This window comes from Humulus lupulus, chromosome 8 (genome assembly GCF_963169125.1).
Source record: "Humulus lupulus chromosome 8, drHumLupu1.1, whole genome shotgun sequence".
In the NCBI taxonomy this organism is placed as follows: Eukaryota; Viridiplantae; Streptophyta; class Magnoliopsida; order Rosales; family Cannabaceae; genus Humulus; species Humulus lupulus.
Genome location: NC_084800.1, coordinates 130,930,599 through 130,949,305, shown reverse-complemented (window position 1 = coordinate 130,949,305; position 18,707 = coordinate 130,930,599). Strand labels below are relative to the sequence as shown.

The following is an 18,707-nucleotide window of genomic DNA, read 5'->3' as shown; positions in this document are numbered from 1 at the left end:
TTATAGTACTATCATTTCAAAGGTCCCTAACCGTCGAATCTGATACGGAATATGGCCAATTGCCCAGATTAATTCAGCTTTTTACAGTCCCATAGGTCTATAAATATGTCTCCACTTGTCTTCCCCATTTTACTTTCATGCTCAAGCTTTCGCAGAGAGAAAAGAAGAAAACACCAAAAAAATTTACCCAACTCTTGCATGTTCTCCAAGCCCAGAAGACAGAGCAGCATTGGCCTTTTCGACTCCGTGAGATCGTTTTTACAACCGCTCATTCGGTCATCAATCTCTTTGTTTTCGCCAACTGCATTGTGTAAGTCTCTGTTCATGGCTTCGTATGCCCGTATATTTTTCATGCATGTTTGTATTGTTGTACAGTTAATCCCTTCACTAGTTTGGCACATTAGAGTGTTTTAGTAAATATTAGTTAAGTTCTGATATCATGAGTTCCAAACCCAGATCATGCGTAGAAGGCCCAAAAATGGTTCTCTTACTGAGTTTTTGAATTTCGAATGACATATCTTGCACACCAAGATATTGGGTATAGAATTAGGGTTTTATAAATTGCACGTTTCCCAAAAATATCATTTTTTGAGTAATCGCCGACTTTTTTCCCTGAAATATCTGGATTTTCAAAAATAAATTCACCTTCCTTTCTTTACGTGGAATATATGCTCCGAGACTGGCCTTGTCTTTTGGACCGAGTTTGCCTTGAAGCCTCGATTATTCGAGCTTAGATCATTTTGATTTTCATTCTTAACTGCTTGTTCACCTGGTCCTCATCCTTTTTTCTCTTGCTAGATGTTGTAGAACTAGAAAAAGCGATGGGGGTCAAAGCTCGCAATTCCTTATTCGCCGAAGGCTCCGAGCCAGGAATCACCTTTCACCCGGAACTAGCGTTTGATTCGGGAGCACCAACTAAGGCGCGAGCAAGAAGACACTCGAGATCACTTTCGGCGCTGAATCGACGAGGTCAAGTAAAGAAAAAAGAAGAGACTTAGGGTCGCCGTATACCCGGATCCAGACTCCGAGCCCAGGCCAATTCCCATCGATCCCACTCTTAGAGTGACAATCTCCTTCAAGCCGGGGGACCTTCAATTTTCACTAATGGGAGAACTATCAAACCCCCCTTCTGCCTCATAGCCGACCTCCATTCCCACCTCGAAGAGAGAGTTCTTTGAGGTCGAGCACTACTGGAGCTCAATTTCTTCATTAGGGCAGATCTCCCACATCTTGGCCCTTCACAACATTGAATTATCAAGCTCGTGAAGGTGTCAAGCTCCGTCATCCCATGGACGAAGTTGCCGTGCCCCGGGAGATGGGAACCCTGACAACAAGCTGAAGTACGCAACCTGGAGCCAGGAACATATGAGGGCAGGGGCTTTACTGCCATTAAAGTCCTTTTTCAAGAACTTCGCAGACTTTGTTGGGCTTGCCCCTTTCCAGCTCAACACCAATTCGTACAGGGTTTTGTACGCCCTGAGGTCGCTTTACCATGAGCTAAAGTGGGGAGGACCTTCACCAAAGGAGATCCTATATCTCTTTTGTTTGAAAAGAAATCCCTCCCGAGCTCGGGGAGGGGACGACTTCTACTACCTCTCGAGCTATCCCAAAGAGAAGAAAATCTTTGAGGATCTACCCAACCATCCCCCTGACTTCAAGAAGGCTTTCTTTTGGACGGATGGCTTGGCTCCTTCAAGACACTACTAGTTCGGGTGAATTCGTAAGTGCCTAAAAAATTTCTTCTTTTTGTGCTCGAGTTTTGTTTAAGCTCGCACTTAGTCATAATATGTTCATTTTTCCAGCCAACCACAATCATCCCACTCCCACCAAGGAGATGAAAGAGCACAGAGAGGCTTTGCTCCAACTTCCCTATGGCTGGAGGTCCCTCTCCTATCTCCTTCATGAAGACAAACTCCGAGCCTGTGGCCTCCTGGAGAAGGATTAGTCCACATTCGACTGGTCCAACAAAAATATACCAAGTGGGAGTTTGTGCCTCTCCCAACTGGAAGATTTCCTCTGAGGAGAAATGCTAAGCCGCCATCCTTAGTTCAATGTTGCAGGAGCCCACAATTGGGGAATGAGGCCAATGATGAAGCCTCGAGCTTGAGCTCGAGAAACAGAGGTGTGGTCATCCTTAGCTTGGATTTGTGGTCTCCCTCACTACTTCAACATAAGCCCGAAAAATTACTGTTGTGTAAGGATGATAGGGACCATTTTTATGTATGGTCTTGGGTAGATGAGAGGGTTCATAGGTTCGATAGTTGGCTCGGGAAGTATGACACTATTTATAGTCTGAACAAGGTATGGAATGGAATAGTCATTCAATACGGGAAAAACGACTATAGGGACCTTTCAAGGTTGAATTCTACTTATAGGGAAGGTACTCCCCCCGCCTACTCTGAAGATGGGGGAATTACGTGGTCGCCGAGCACGAGTTCAGGGGAGAGTTCCAGTTAGATTTCTCTCTACTTGTTTTTTAATTCTTTGCCTGCCTGCATCATGCTAACTTTTTTGTCTTGGAATATCTCATAATGTGGTGTAACTATGCAGGTGATATGGATTCCGACCTCGACACTATGCTCGCTAGTGGCGAGGGAGCCCAAAGGAGTAAGCGCCCGAGGGGCTCGCAGAAGTCTGACCGACCCACCAAGGTCCTCAAGAAGACTGAGAAGACACCTCCTCCACCAGCTCCAGCTATTACAAGCCCAGTTGTGGATCCGACTCCTTAGGTCAAAGCGTCCACTATGGTCGAACTCCAACCTCCACCAATCATGGCTCATTCAACTCTTGGCCCACCTCCAAAAAACCCTTCATCTTCCACAGCACGCATGTTGTCGATTCTACTCACGTTGATGAGTATGTAATCGACAATGCTGCCGGACCCCATGGGGCTACACTTGGCTCGGACATTCTGTCTCGAGTGGGCTAGAGCTTTGGTGGCTTTGACGCCCTCATTGGCAGTTTTTGAACAATGCTTGAGACTGCAACACACTTTATGAGAAGAGTATCGAGCTCACTGCTGTGGTAACTTCCCTCATCTTGCTATTAGTTGTACTTGTACTTAGTTCATGTTCTAATTTGATTTCTTTGTGTGTCAGACTCTTATTGTCTCTGTTTAGATTAATTATAAGTTGAATAATGAGGTCCATTCGAGCAAGTCTTATGCCCAGGAGTCGAAGGATCTCAAACTCAAGCTTAGTGATGAGCTCAAGATCGCAAAGGCAAAGATGGAGGCTAAAACTGAACAACTAAAGGCCAAGATATCTGAGCTCGAGAAGGTGAATGCCCGGCTCACAAAGCTTGAGAAGATTAATTCCAAGCTTGAAGAGGAGAAGGCGGCCACTTTCAAGATTATGGAGGGCGAAAAGGTTCGTCTCCTTGCAGAGTTTAAGGAGAAGAAGGATTGGGCGGTTGACCTGTCCGTGTATAGGATCTGGGCCAGCAATGTCGATCTCGATACCAGCTTTTTAGGCTCTTTCGAGGCAGAACTCGTGGCCAAGTGGCAGGCTCAGCTCAATGCGGAGGATGCTGCTCGGGAGGAGGCAGAGAGAGCCAGGGAGGATGCTGAGAAGGCTAAGGAGGATGCTCCTCCCTCCTAAGTCTCTACCTGGGGTTGTGTCCCTTTAAATCTTTTGTACTAGTATTTATATTTCGCTTTTTATGCCCCTGGGGCCAAGACAATTTATAGCTCATTTAAGAGCTATTTGTATTTATTTTTTATTTTTTATGATATTTGCGTTTGACTTTGCTTTAATATTTTTTCTTTTTATTTCTTAAGTCGAAATATTTTAAGCAATTCATATTAAGTGTCCTTATGTCTGTTTATTCATAAAAACATGTGGTGGATTTTAAGCTCAAGCTTCGATGCATTCATGCATAGTTTACTCGACGTATCCGTGTCCGAACTCGTTATTTGTCAAGGTCGAAAGTTACTTTGACCATGCACCCGAAGGTACTTATACGGCATGTAACATAGGTGGTTTAGTTATATCTTGCTTTTTTAGTCACTTTTCCTTGTCCTTGGTAACTCCCCAAGGTTATGAGGTCGAAACTATCTTTTTGCAAGATATTCCAGCCACGATCTCGACTTAGCTTGAAGTAGGTTATGTTCCAACTTATTATCGATTAGTTTTAGCTAGTTCATTCCAAACCTATTCAAGTCGTGTTTGGTTTGTAACCCATACACTAATATTCTTGATCTAGTTATATCTAGATCGTGTATTTGGTTATATCAAACTTATCTTGGCTCGCGCATTTGGTTACATTCAAACACTTTTATTTTTCAATAATTTGGTTATGTCCAAACTATCTTAGCTCGTGTATTTGGTTGTATCCAAAAACTTATATGCTTTTAATAATTTGGTTATGTCCAAACCATCTTAGCTCGCGTATTTGGTTATGATCTGTAATTTTTGTACGCAAGTATACGTAGTCGTATCAAGTAATAAATTCCGTAAGAACGGATATCATCCCACAGAGACTATCTCCCAAATACCACTAATTGATTTTCGAATTCTATTTGATTAATTAAAATTTAAGTGAACAATTAAAAATAAAAAAAATCCTATAAAATGTGAACCAAAATTAAAGAACTGGAAACAAAACAATGAGTCACTACTTAAGAATCAATAACAAAAACAACCCAGGAATTAATTTCATCAACTGTTCATTCTATTAATTTTAATAATCAATTCTAAATCTCTTCTTTCTATTCTAATAGCAGGTTAATATAATCAATTCCTATTCTTTTTCAAGATATAAGATCTCAATTTATATGCAGGTTTTCTACATTTGTGTGATAAACTTTAACATATAAAAGGCATTAAATATGGAAACCTAATTACTATACAAGTCATACAGGTACTTTCGTCCAATATGCACCCTATGTCTATACAATGATAGCATATTCAATTCTCAATTTTTGAATTTTGAATCAAAACAATTAAATCAAGCAAATAGTGATAAAGTATTTACTAGCATTAAACACACATCATATAGATTAGAATAGAAAAGAAGTATCAATAAAAAATCATAATAAAATTAAATAGAAATCCCAGTGACTACATTAATTCCTAGATAAAAGAAATTAGTTCATAAATACCATGATGAATATAAACTACGAATAATTGATCATAAAATTAACCTAAGAATTCAGATGAAAAACAAAAACAGAGAAAATAATTATAGCAGCCTCTTTTTATCTAGGGTTTATAAAACTTCCAGTCCTCTAAAAATCGCTGAATAATGTTCCTTAAATAGCCCTCCAATGTTCCCAAGTGAATAGACCGAATTGCCCTTCAAAAAGTAGTTTAAAATCTGAAAAACGCGTAACCAGCATTGTAGCGCTACTTCTGGAGCGCTGTAGCGCTACTTCTAGAATAGAACAGAAACTCGTTTCGAACAGCCTGCAGCGTCAGCTCATTGTATTTTGATCATAACTCCTTAGATATAACTCCTAATTGAATGATTAAAAAATATATGGAAAGCTAAGAGAAATATCTACAACTTCTATTTCTAGAAGTGTTTCCAGAAAGTGAATAAATCATGGTCAAAATGCGGCTTGAAGTCTCAGACTCAAACCTAACAAACCAAGTTGACATAACTAACCAATTCAAACACTCAAGACTATTATGCATATATAATTCTCATGAAAAACAATCATGCTATTTAAAATATTAATCTAGATTTTCAGTCTCAATTATTCACCCTTTCACCGTAATCTATCAACACCAAAGTTCATTTACTGATAACTCGCAAATAAAATAATTGAACCACTTTATGGACATCAAATTCTCACCAACTAACCACAAACTCAAATGGTCCATATGCCTGCATTACTTACTATTCTCCATTAATATAAACAAATGCACAAATAAGAATCAATTGGACTTTATAAGGGTTGTAATAGAAGGCTTAGGTATAGGTAGATAAAGAGACAATTTTAGGCTTAATCATACCACAAGCATTCCACTAAACAAGCTTTCCCAACAATTTCACACCACTCATCCCTTGTTACCCCTTTTTCTGTGCAATGATTGAGAATATATATATTTTTTTCAATAAACTACCCCAAACTTTGATTTTTCAATAAATAATTATTTGGGAGCATAATCATTTTTCACTTTCTTTTCATTTTCTTTCTCAATCAAAAGTAATTTTCTGAATAACACATAATACAAACATCTCATTACACATTCACTCCCCTCATATAATAATTTTCATGCTCATGGTATGGGTCAAAAAGAGTAAATGGTATTTCATTTTACAGTTAGGCTCAAAAGAATGTGTTAATCAAGAAAATGGTTATAAGGCTCAAAAGGGTTGACTAAGGATAAAATTTAATAGGGCTAGCTTGAAAGGCACAACCAGTCCCAAAATTGCCTATGTCATTTTCCTAAATGTGTACTGTTTCAAATTTCATCTCAAATAGTAAGTAAGTAGGTTCTATAATTTTTTCAAACTTTTCAATCCACAATCCAAATTTGACATGCATAAAATAACTCAAGTATAACATTTGCAATGTATGAGCAATAGATCTCTAATGTCAACAAATCACAATGAAAAAACAAAGCAATCTAACCAAGCACACATATTATTTTTAGAAACACATCAATTTTTCCTTTGGATTATACTACGAAACAGTCAATCATATTTAAATGACAATTATTATCAACTTAATTTATACTCTAAAACATGACTCAAAATGAACAACTAATTAAAATAAAATAAAAAAAACCAACAAATCGAAAAAAAGCGCATCAAAGAACACCAGAAATAAATCTCTCCCCCAAAATTAAAACCGAACATTATCCCCAATGTTAACTACATAAAGAATGAGAAAATAGACTTACCTGACCAGCCACGTCAGTATGGCGGTTGTAGTATTGCGCTGCACTCTTCAATTAATGCAACCATCTCATAATCCTCTAGCTTCTTTTTCTTTGACAAAATTTCCTTTATGAACTTCACATAGTTGGGCATCTGCTCTAATGCTTCTACGAACGGTATATTAATATGTAGCTTCTTGAACACCTCTAAAAACTTTGCAAACTACTTATCCAAATTATTCTTGCGAAGCCTTTGTGGATATGGAATTCTAACATGGTGGTCAATGCTCACTAGTGGTACCACTTCTTTATTGTTAAGGTCTTCAGTAACCTTTTCTTCATTAGAATTCTCTTTCTTTAGAAAATCTGTAGTAACCTTCTCTTGTGCTAGTCTAGTGACATATCGATCCTCAATATTCTTGCCCTTGTTTTCTACTGTAGGCCCCTCATACTTAGTCCCACTCCTCAAGGATATTGCATTACACTGCTCTTTAGGATTAACTTCTATAGTGCTAGGAAAATTTCCTTGAGCTTTATTCGACATTAAAGTAGCCAATTTCCTTATTTGAGTCTCCAAACTCCTTATGGACGCTCTGGTTTCAGTCATGAATTGGTTAAGTACATCAGGTTGGGGTTCAGTTGGTTTCATTGGCATTTGGTGAGGTGGTCTATTTTGTGGTTGATAATAGCCAGGTGGAGGATTCTGGTGTGCATATTGCTATGGATATGGTGGCCTATTTTGGGCAGGTTGATATGGTGGCTGAGGTGGAGGATAAGGTTGTAGAGTATTTTGATTGTTAGACCATGAAATATGAGGATGATTCTTCTAAGCTGGGGTATAGGTCATGGAATTGGGACTATTGGGTTGTCTTTGGTAATTTCCTATAGCTTGTAATTCTTCCATGGGCATATTATTCATATCTATAGCAGGGCATCGGTTTGGTTGATGGATTGTACCACACACTTCACAAAGGTTTTGAACTTGCATAGCTTGAGATGGGAGTGTAGTCTTTTGTAGTTGCTTTGTCAAGGCTGCAACTTGAGCTGTAAGCATGGATATAGCATCCAATTCCATCATTCTAGCCATCTTCTTTGGTTGTCCCCTTTTAGTTGGCCATTGGTAATTATTCATCGCCATCTCCTCTAATAGCTCATATGCCTCATTAGCACTCTTACTCATAAAGGCACCACCCGTCGCAGCATCTATAATTGTTCTCGTTGTTCCATTCAACCCATTATAAAAATTATGCACCAGCATCCACTTTTCTATTCCATGGTGTGGAAACTTCCTTAACAACTCCTTAAAGCGCTCCCAAGAATCATACAGTGACTCTTCTTCCATCTGATAAAAATTATTAATCTCGCCCCTTAACTTTGCAGCCTTTGCTGGAGGAAAGAACTTGGCAAGGAATTTCTGAGCTAACTCCTCCCATGTAGTGATAGAATTCGCCTGTAAAGATATCAGCCAACTCTTTGCCCTATCCCTTAGTGAAAAGGGGAATAATCTTAGTCATATAGCATCATCACTCACCCCATTCATTTTTAGCGTAGCACATAACTCCAGAAAATTAGCTGTGTAAATTGAGGTCCTCCGTTGGCATTCCTCCAAACTGAACAATTGTTTGGACCATTTGAAGGATGGCTGACTTAATCTCAAAATTGTTTGCAGCAATGGTTGGAGGTCTAATGCATGAATGCACTCCTGTAATAGTAGGAAGTACATAATCTCTCAAAGTTCTTGGTCCTTGCTCCCTTGGAACCTCTGCAGCCCCTTGACCATTATTAGCACCATTTCCCAAATTTTCAGCCATGGTAAAATCCAATCTCCTCTTTATTTTCTGATTCTGTCTGCACGTTCTTTCAATTTCCCGATCTATTGGTATAATCTCCTTTTGTCTATTGCTTCGCATATACCAACAAGTCTTGAAACACAATAGAACCTTGGTCCAAATAAATGTTAACAAAAATTAAATAAAATAAAATAACCAAATTCGAACATATAACAATAACTGTGATATTGGAATATAAGTCCCCGACAACAGCGCCAAAAACTTGATCTGTACGCAAGTATACGTAGTCGTGTCAAGTAGTAAATTCCGTAAGAACGGATACGTCCCACAGAGACTATCTCCCAAGTACCACTAATTGATTTTCGAATTCTATTTGGTTAATTAAAATTTAAGTGAACAATTAAAAATAAAAGAAATCCTATAAACTATGAACCAAAATTAAAGAACTGGAAACAAAACAATGAATCACTACTTAAGAATAAATAATAAAAACAACCTAGGAATTAATTTCATCAACTGTTCATTCTATTAATTTTAGTAATCAATTCTAAATCTCTTCTTTCTATTCTAATAGCAGGTTAATATAATCGATTCCTATTCTTTTTCAAGATATAAGATCTCAATCTATATGCAGGTTTTCTACATTTCTATGATAAACTTTAACATATAAAAGACATTAAATATGGAAACCTAATTACTACACAAGTCATACAGGTACTTTCGTCCAATATGCACCCTATGTCTATACAGTGATAGCATATTCAATTCTCATCTTTCAAATTTTGAATCAAAGCCATTAAATCAAGCAAATAGTGATAAAGTATTTACTAGCATTAAACACACATCATATAGATTAGAATAGAAAAGAAGTATCAATAGAAAATCATAATAAAATTAAATAGAAATCCCAGTGACTACATTAATTCCTAGATAAAAGAAATTAGTTCATAAATACCATGATGAAAATAAACTGCAAATAATTGTTCATAAAATTAACCTAAGAATTCAGCTGAAAAACAAAAACAGTGAAAATAATTATAGCAGCCTCTTTTTATCTAGGGTTTATAAAACTTCTAGTCCTCTAAAAATCGCTGAATAATGTTCCTTAAATATCCCTCCAATGTTCCCAAGTCTATAGACCAAATTGCCCTTCAAAAAGTGGTTTAAAATCTGAAAAACGAGTAACCAGCATTGTAGCGCTACTTCTGGAGCGCTGTAGCGCTACTTCTAGAATAGAACGGAAACACGTTTCGAACAGCCTGCAGCGTCAACTCATTGTATTTTGATCATAACTCCTTAGATATAACTCCTAAGTGAATGATTCAAAAGGATATGGAAAGCTAAGGGGTTGATTGGTAAGGGATCAGGATTGGATTTTATCATTTTTTAATCTTAAAATTTGTGGGTCCCACGTAAATAGCTGATTGGTAGCTTATTTTTCAAAACAAAATTAAAATCTGTTTCCAAATTCTCAGTTCTAAAATAGAAAATGATATATTGATGTTTTCTTCATTTTGTGATTTTTATTCCAAAAACCCTAAAAACTCTCTTCACATTCGTATCCCATCTTTTTTGTAGCAGCTGACCATACCACAGCCACACCACCACACCATTGTTGCATCTCTCTGCAAAATCTCAGGTGAGACATCTCTCTTTTTCTTTCTTTTCTCTGTCTGCCCTCATTTACATCTTTGAATTTTTTTTATTTGAATGCTTGATCTTGAAGATTTGCCTTTGAATATAGTTTTTGAAAGTATTGTTTCCAGTAGAAATCTCTCTGTCGTCTTATCTATGATCATTGGTTTAGTCACAGAAGCTCTCTGTTTGAAATTTTTTCTTTAGCACTCTCTGTCTTATTTTGATGATTGTTTATCATGGTTTTGAATTTAAATCTGATTATTTTGAGTTCTTTTTCGTCTTCTCAAACATGTAGTCGATCCCTGTTTTTAGTAAAATCAAATCAATTACGGTAAATTACTTAGCTGAGTTTAATATTCTTTTGATCAATTTTTTTCCTTTCAGAGTGGCAGGTGGCTAGTTTTATTAGATGATTATATTAGATAGATAAGCCAGCTAGGGGTTAAGGTGTCACATGACTAACTAATTAGGGGTATTAGTGGGATGAGAAAGAAAGAGGGAGAGAGAAATGGGATAAGGGGTAATCAATTACATTCTGAAAAAAGAAGGGGGGGGGGGGGGGGGGTGGGGCTTGCACGTACAAGATAGGCTAAAGGTAAAGAAGGAAGTAAATTTTTAGAGTTTGTGTGATTTGATGATTGTTCTTCTTAAGAAAGATAATGGATTAATATTATTTGTCTATGCTTGGGTATGTTTTGAAGGGCACACAAGGTTTGGAAGATATCAAGAGCTTAAGGAACGCCATCCACAAAGTTTAAACACAATAAATAAAGTTATTAAGATATCATTTTAAGTTATGGAAAGTTTGAGTTAAAGGGTTGAGTTTATGTAATATTTCTTTGAGAGTTTGAGTATTTTAATCTGTTATAATCTTTTTGTAGTACTTGATGATGTATGCGTATGGTTAGAAACCCAAAGGGATGTGAGGAGGAACAAAATATTTCATAGGTTAGGATAAAGAACAATTTTTTTTTCCAGGTTTGAGTTGTGACTTCTAAGGTGTCTAAATCTTAAAATCTGAGTAAACATGTATGATATTCTTATATATAAATGTGTGTTATGATGAATAGATGAGTTTAGACATTTGAAAAACCCAAAAATCCATAGTATTGACCTAGATATGGCCTTTACAATGTTAACGTGTAAAAACAGTTTTTATGAAATAATTTTTCTCTATAAATGGGAATAATGGTGTACACTGATTAAAATTAGTTATTTTAGCCAATATTTTTTTTCCTTTAATTTGGTGTTGGCATATTCAGTGGATGCCAGCTTCTTGCCTTAAAAGCAAGCTCAGCAGACATTGAACAAATTGTCCCTATATATGAGGAAGCTGCTTCTATAATATTATTTCTTCCATTGCTTGTTCTAGTCAGATGAAATGCTAAGCTAAAAATAATAGAAAAAATAAATAGATATATACCCACCATGAAATGTATGGTCAATAGTCACATATCATCATTGATACTCAAAGGTTATTGTGTGTATATTATGTAGCTATACATAAATTATGGTTGAGGAGGGTCTTGAAGCTTGTAAATGATTACTAAATAAGGTTAGATCCACAATACATTAAATTAATCTAAACTCTATATTTGGTAAAATGGGGTTGGATTAATCAAGCAAAAAATATTCCAAATTGATCAATTTCATCATATGGTATCTATTATAATAAATAACATATGTCTTAATTAAATTTTTTTTTTTGATATATGGTTTTGAACTAATTAAATCGTTGTATAGATTAAAGTGATAAATGTAATCACAAATAGAGCCTTAGAATGTAGGTATATGTGTGTGTATATATACTTTATTAGGCACAATGCTATTATATGTGAAGATTGATGAACTAGCTAGTTTCTCCCAAATATAAAGACATTAATTGGAATAAATATATCATGAGATAATCACCAAGGATAAAAGAGTAATTTTGGGTATTGAATTTGAGTCAAAATCCTCAATTCAAGTTAGAGGGAGTTTTCTATGTTAGTCATTTGTGAGTTTGATGCTTTTGATGTGTGTATATATACTCTAGTACACACACTTGATTGGTTTTGTTTAATTTGTTGTCTTTTAAATACATTTTTGGTAGTTGATATCAACATATGTATGTTTGGTATTTGTGAATGCAATGCTTATTCTTCTATTAGTCAGATTATTTATTAGACTTCATATAATCAATGCTTTAAATCATTAGGCCTTGTGCAATATAGAAAAGTTTTGCTAATCATAAATTTATAACATCAAATCATACTTTGTTTTGCTGTGAGATAACGTGATGAGTGCATACTTTGCTTAAACTTGTAGTATAACTTTCTTGATATTATATATATATATGTCCATCAATCATCTGGATCTATATATATATAAATATATATTTATATATTAGTCAGATTCATTGATTGTGAGCTAACTCAACTCTTGGACTTGTATTAGTTTGTGCCTAGATTTTGATTGCAACACAAAGAAAATATTATTTGCATAATTATTTCTTTATTAAATATTTATGGTAAAATTTACTTTTATAATGGTTGTATGTTGTAATGCAGAGAACAAGCTTGGTAGTGAACCATTATAGTCCATTTGTTCTCAGTCTGCAACATCTAAGGTGAGCTCTTTTTCTCACTCTCTACGTTCTTTACATCTTGGAATTCTTTGATTTGAATGTTCGATTTTGAAAACTTGGGCTAATAAATTTAAAATAAGAATTATTTATGAAGACATAGATTGTGATAGTTAAAATTATGATTAGATGGATGCGAAGAATGTAGACATTGACGATCATGCTTCTTGGCCTGAGGCTATTGAATCATATTTTATTAGTCTTCTATATGAAGAGGCCAAAAAAGGATTACAAACAACAACCTTGGACAAAAAAAGATGGCTAAAAATAGAAAAGGACATATTTAATTCTTTTGGAAAGAGATATAAAATGCCTCAATTGAAATACAAATTCAATCGGTTGAGAAAGGCACATCGAGGATTTTCTCATCTTTTGGAACAAACTGGTATGGGATGGGATCCTCAAACAAATACTGTTACAGCAAGTGATGAAGTAAGGGATACTTATTTAAAGGTAATAGACTTGTACTATAATTGTGTTGTTGATTACTTGATTATTCTAAATTCATGTTATGTAGTAATGTTGTGTGCTTTTGGATTTTTGTAGAAATATCCAAATTCCAAGAGATTTCGAAAAAAAGGATTGCAACATTATAAGATGCTTGGAGAAATATTCAATAATACAACAACCACTGGTGGTATGAGTTATGCCTCCACTCAACTTCCGCCTTCTTCAGTTAAGGAACGCCAACAAGAGCATCATTTTGTTGGCACTGGAGCACATGTTGATATTGGTTTTGAATTTGATGGTGATAATTATGGAGAGGAAGAAGAAGTTACTGGTGTACGTTATCGAGCTACTTCTGCTCCACCAGATTCACCAAAACCAAAAGAGAAAAAGAACAAAGGGGCTAATTCTGCCTTCGACCAAGTGATGGAAGAACTTGCAAAAAGTTTTTGTGCTAAGACTGAGGCATCATTAACATGGAGTGAGACTATGCGTAAGTATTATGAATCGAGAGAAAAAAGAATTAGCGAGGAAACCAGCAATGTCGCTAATTCTTACAATGTGGAAGATTGTCAAAACATTCTTGATGGTATTCCAGATCTGGATAACAAAATATACCTCAAAGCGTTGCATGAGTTTGTAGCAACCCTAGAATGGCGCGGAATATTCATGAGAATGAATGAGGAGCGTCAACATGCTTATCTTGATTCATTGTTGGAGTGATTTAATATTGTTTATTTATTATGACTTTGTCTGTTATGAACTACCAAACCATGAAGTTTACATTTTCTTAGATAATGTGTAATGAACTTGACTTGATGTTTATTGTCATGATTGAACTTTTATTATTGTCATAATTAGAATGGACGTTAATACTTTTAGATCTTTATGTCGTCGATTAGTTGAAATGGAAGTAATAGAACATGATAGGGTAATTCGTATTGAAGAAGTTGTTGTCATGTTTCTATGGATAGTAACACACAACCAACGAGTTAGGATTGTGGCCGAAAGATATCAACATTCGGTAGAAACTGTTTTTCGTCAGTTTGGCAGAGTGCTAGATGCATTGTGTTATTTAGGAAATGAAGTAATAAGGCATATTCACTTTAATACTGTGCAAGCAAAAATTCAAAATAATTCGAAGTATTTCCCATGGTTTAAGGTAAATTTTATTTATTAATTTTAATAAAAAACTTGTTATAATTCATATCAATTTAATTGAAGTTGGTAATGATTTATCTGATTGTTATGTAGGATTGTATTGGAGCAATTGATGGTACTCATGTAAGTGCAATTGCACCAGCTCTAAAACAACTTGCATATAGAGGAAGAAAAGTAGATGTAACACAAAATGTAATGGCTGCATGCTCCTTTAATATGATATTTACTTATGTCAACGCTGGATGGGAAGGAATAGCCAATGACTCTCGAGTGCTTCTTGATGCAACTAGAAAAGATGATAACTTTCCCATGCCACCACCAGGTCTTAAATTACACTTGTCCTGATGCATTATAATTTTCTTTCACATTCCCTTGTTCATAATAAGTGATTTTAATATAAGTAAATACTATGTTGTTGATTCTGACTATCCAAATATGCCTGGGTTTCTAGCACCATATTGTGGTGAACGTTATCACTTGCGTTGCTTTAGAGGAAGAGGGAACCATCCTAGAGGTGCGATGGAGTTATTCAGTTATAGGCACTCATCATTGCGCAATGTGATTGAATGTTGTTTTGAACTTCTTAAAGCCAGGTTTCCAATTTTGAAGTCAATGCCTCCATACTTGCTTGGAAAGCAACGTCGAATACCAATAACATGTTGTGCTATCCACAACTGGATCAAAATGCATTCTATTAATGATAGAATGTTTGAACAATATTCAATTGATGCCACACCTATTGAAGATATTGAAGGAACTGAAAGCCAATCCAATACAACAATAGAAAACCAACAAGAAAGAGATGAAGCAGGAATTTCTGAGGCACCACAGATTAATTTCAGTCAAGCTTATATGGCTCAGATGGAAAATATTAGAGATGACATTGCTGGACAAATGTGGCTTAGTTATAACGACAATGTTTAGTTAATTAAAAATATGTAACTTTAATTTAGAAAAAAAATCAAAATTAATGACAATGCAATATTGTTATGAATTTAATCAATGCACTATTATTAAATTTTAGTTTATCAATATAATTAAATTTTACTTAATTAATTTTGTCGACAAATCAAATTTAATATCATACAACCTATGTATATAAAATATAAAAATAAAAATAAAAATAATATTCAGATTCAGCTGAACCAATCACGTTTTCAGTTTCTGTTATATTTTCAAATTTAATACCAATCACAGATTCAGTTTTGTAAAACTCAAAAACAGTTTTCTGAAATTGAACCAATCACATTTAAGAAACATGTTTTAATCACTAAATTCAGATTTTCATTTCAGAATCTCACTTTTCAAAACTACAGTTTTCTAATCGCAAACCAATCAGACTCTAAGAGAAATATCTACAACTTCTATTTGTAGAAGTTTTTCCAGAAAGTGAATAAATCACGGTCAAAATGCGGCTTAAAGTATCAGACTTGCATTATAGAGCATAAACGATGTGTGTTGAGCATCTTTAATGTAGTATTTTCCACACATAATGTCTTGAAACTCCACAATCAACACGAAATCCATCTTATTTATCATATTTAACATGTTTCGTCTCATTTCACTCCATATTATGTAATTGACCATTAAAACCTGAAACAAGAAGAAAACAAGCATAAATCTGCGCTAAACAATCCTAAATAACTAAAAACATAACATAAACACAATCTCTAAAACAAACCTAAAATGAACCTAACAGGTTATATCCAAACACTTTTATTTTTTAATAATTTGGTTATGTCCAAACATTCTTAGCTCGCGTATTTGGTTATATCCAACTTATCTTGGTTCGCGCATTTGGTTACATCCAAACACTTTTATTTTTCAATAATTTGGTTATGTCCAAACTATCTTAGCTCGCGTATTTGGTTGTATCCAAACACTTATATGCTTTTAATAATTTGGTTATGTCCAAACCATCTTAGCTCGTGTATTTGGTTATATCCAAACACTTTTATTTTTTAATAATTTAGTTATGTCCAAACTATCTTAGCTCACATATTTGGTTATATCCAAACACTTTTATGCTTTTCGTATATGTTATTTTATTTTTTCAAGTCAACGGTATATATATACCACTAATGCCCCCTTAATATCCTATGAGTTTGACCATAGGCTATTAAATCAAGAGAGTTTGCAAAAAATACAACATGATCAAACGAAAACGAGGTTTATTCGAAATTGAACAATTTATTAACAAAAACATAGGAAAGATAAACAAACATGGTTACAGGTGTGACTGTTCCTATACTATTGATAGTAAGGTCACAAATGTTCGCTATTCCATGCTCATGGTACCAAATTCCCATTCAATCTTGCCAACTTGTAGACGCTAGGTCGGATAACTGATTTGATCTAATAAGGTCCTTCCCAATTAGGTCCGAGCATGCCAGCAGCTGGATCTCATGTTGCCAAGAACACACACCTAAGCACCGAATCTCCCACCCCAAATTTTTTATCTCGAACCCTTTTATTGAAATATCGAACAGCCCGCTGTTGGTATGCGTCATTTTTTAGCTGTGCCTCGTCCTTTCTTTCTTCAATCAGGTCCAGAATTACTTCGAGTTGGGATTGGTTTAAGGCTTGATCATAAGCTTGGGTTTGAATGGTGGGTATTTTGACCTCAATTGGCAGTATAGCCTTGCATCCATATGCCAGAGAAAAAGGGGTATGTCCCATTGAAGTACGGGCTGTGGTTCGATATGCCCAGAAAACTTGGGGGAATTCTTTAGGCCATTTCCCTTTAGCTTCTTCCAACTTTTTCTTCAGAGAACTCTTTAGGGTTTTGTTTACAGCCTCGACCTGGCCATTCGCTTGGGGATGGGCCACGAAGGAGAAACTTTTTATTATCCCATTTTTCTCGCAAAAGTTGGTAAACAAGTCGCAATCGAATTGAGTACCGTTATCAGACACTATATTCCTTGGCATCCCATATTGGCAGATGATATTTTTTATCACGAAGTCCAAGACTTTTTTCGAGGTAATTGTCGCCAGAGGCTCAGCCTCAGTCCACTTCGTAAAGTAATCTACTGCGACTACTGCGTATTTGACTCTGCCTTTGCCAGTTGACAATGAGCCTATTAGGTCGATTCCCCAAACCGCGAATGGCCATGGAAAGGTCATCATAGTTAGCTCGGAAGGTGGAGCTGGAGGGATTGTGGTGAACGTTGACACTTGTTGCATTTCTTGACGTAATCAAATGAATCTGCTTTGATGGTAGGCCAGAAGTATCTTCGGCGTATAATTTTCTTGGATAGGCTATGCCCCCCAGTGTGGTCTCCACAGAGTCCTTCATGAATCTCTTCTATGATCTTCATAGACTCGGGTGGAGTCACACAACGGAGTAATGACATGGAGTATCCTCTTCTATATAGCCTTCCATTCACAATGGTGTACCTGGGAATTTGATACATCCGTTTTCCAGCCTTGGCCCGTTCTTCTTGGAGAATGCCGGTTTCAAGACAATTAATTATCGAGGTCATCCAGGTTGGCTTAGAGTTAATCATGCAGACATCTTCCTATTCAGGCTCGCTTATACTGGGTGTCGATAGATGTTTGATTGGCATGACATTCAGCTCGTCGACCTCGGTGGATGTGGTGAGCCTGGCTTAGGTGTCTGCATTCGAATTTTACTCTCAGGGAACCTGTTCTATCGTGTAAATCGAAATGCTCGAGTGCTGCCTTTGCCTTTTCTAAATATGCAGCTAGTCTCGTCCCGCGAGCCTGATATTTCCCTAAGATTTGGTTGACCACCAACTGGGAGTCACTGTAGCAATGTATCGCCTTAGCCTTGAGTTTCTTGGCTATTCAAAGTCCTGCCAGTAGAGCTTCGTATTTCGCCTCGTTATTTGACGCTTCGAAGTCAAATCTCAAAGGGGAGTAAAATCGAATTCTCATTGGGGTGATTAGTATTATTCCTGCCCCCGACCCATTTTCATTGGAAGACCCATCAACATAAAGTTTCCACAGCTCACGGGCTGGGGTTATAACTTCATCGATAGTCACTCCAGTGTATTCCACTATCAAGTCTGCTAGGGCTTGTCCTCTTATGGTTATCCTCGGATGATAGGTGATCTCGAATTGTCCGAGCTCAACGACCCATTTTATTAATTGACCCGAGGCTTCTAGCTTGGACAAGACTTGTCTTAGTGGTTGATCGGTCAGCACATGAATGGGGTGCGCCTGGAAATAGGGTTAGAGATTTCGAGATGAGTAATTAGG

General features: G+C 36.1%; 2 protein-coding genes across 2 annotated transcripts; both read left to right on the top strand.

Moving 5' to 3' along the window:
• Positions 1–13,007: 13,007 nt before the first annotated feature.
• On the top strand, positions 13,008–14,048 carry LOC133796072 (uncharacterized). The gene is made up of 2 exons (XM_062233552.1): positions 13,008–13,331; positions 13,425–14,048. Exons 1-2 carry the CDS (start codon positions 13,008–13,010, stop codon positions 14,046–14,048), a joined length of 948 nt encoding a protein of 315 aa, XP_062089536.1.
• An 873-nt stretch (positions 14,049–14,921) lies between these two features.
• Positions 14,922–15,410, top strand: LOC133796071 (uncharacterized). Its single transcript, XM_062233551.1, has one exon. The coding sequence runs from the start codon at positions 14,922–14,924 to the stop codon at positions 15,408–15,410; it is 489 nt and encodes a 162-aa protein (XP_062089535.1).
• Positions 15,411–18,707: the final 3,297 nt, after the last annotated feature.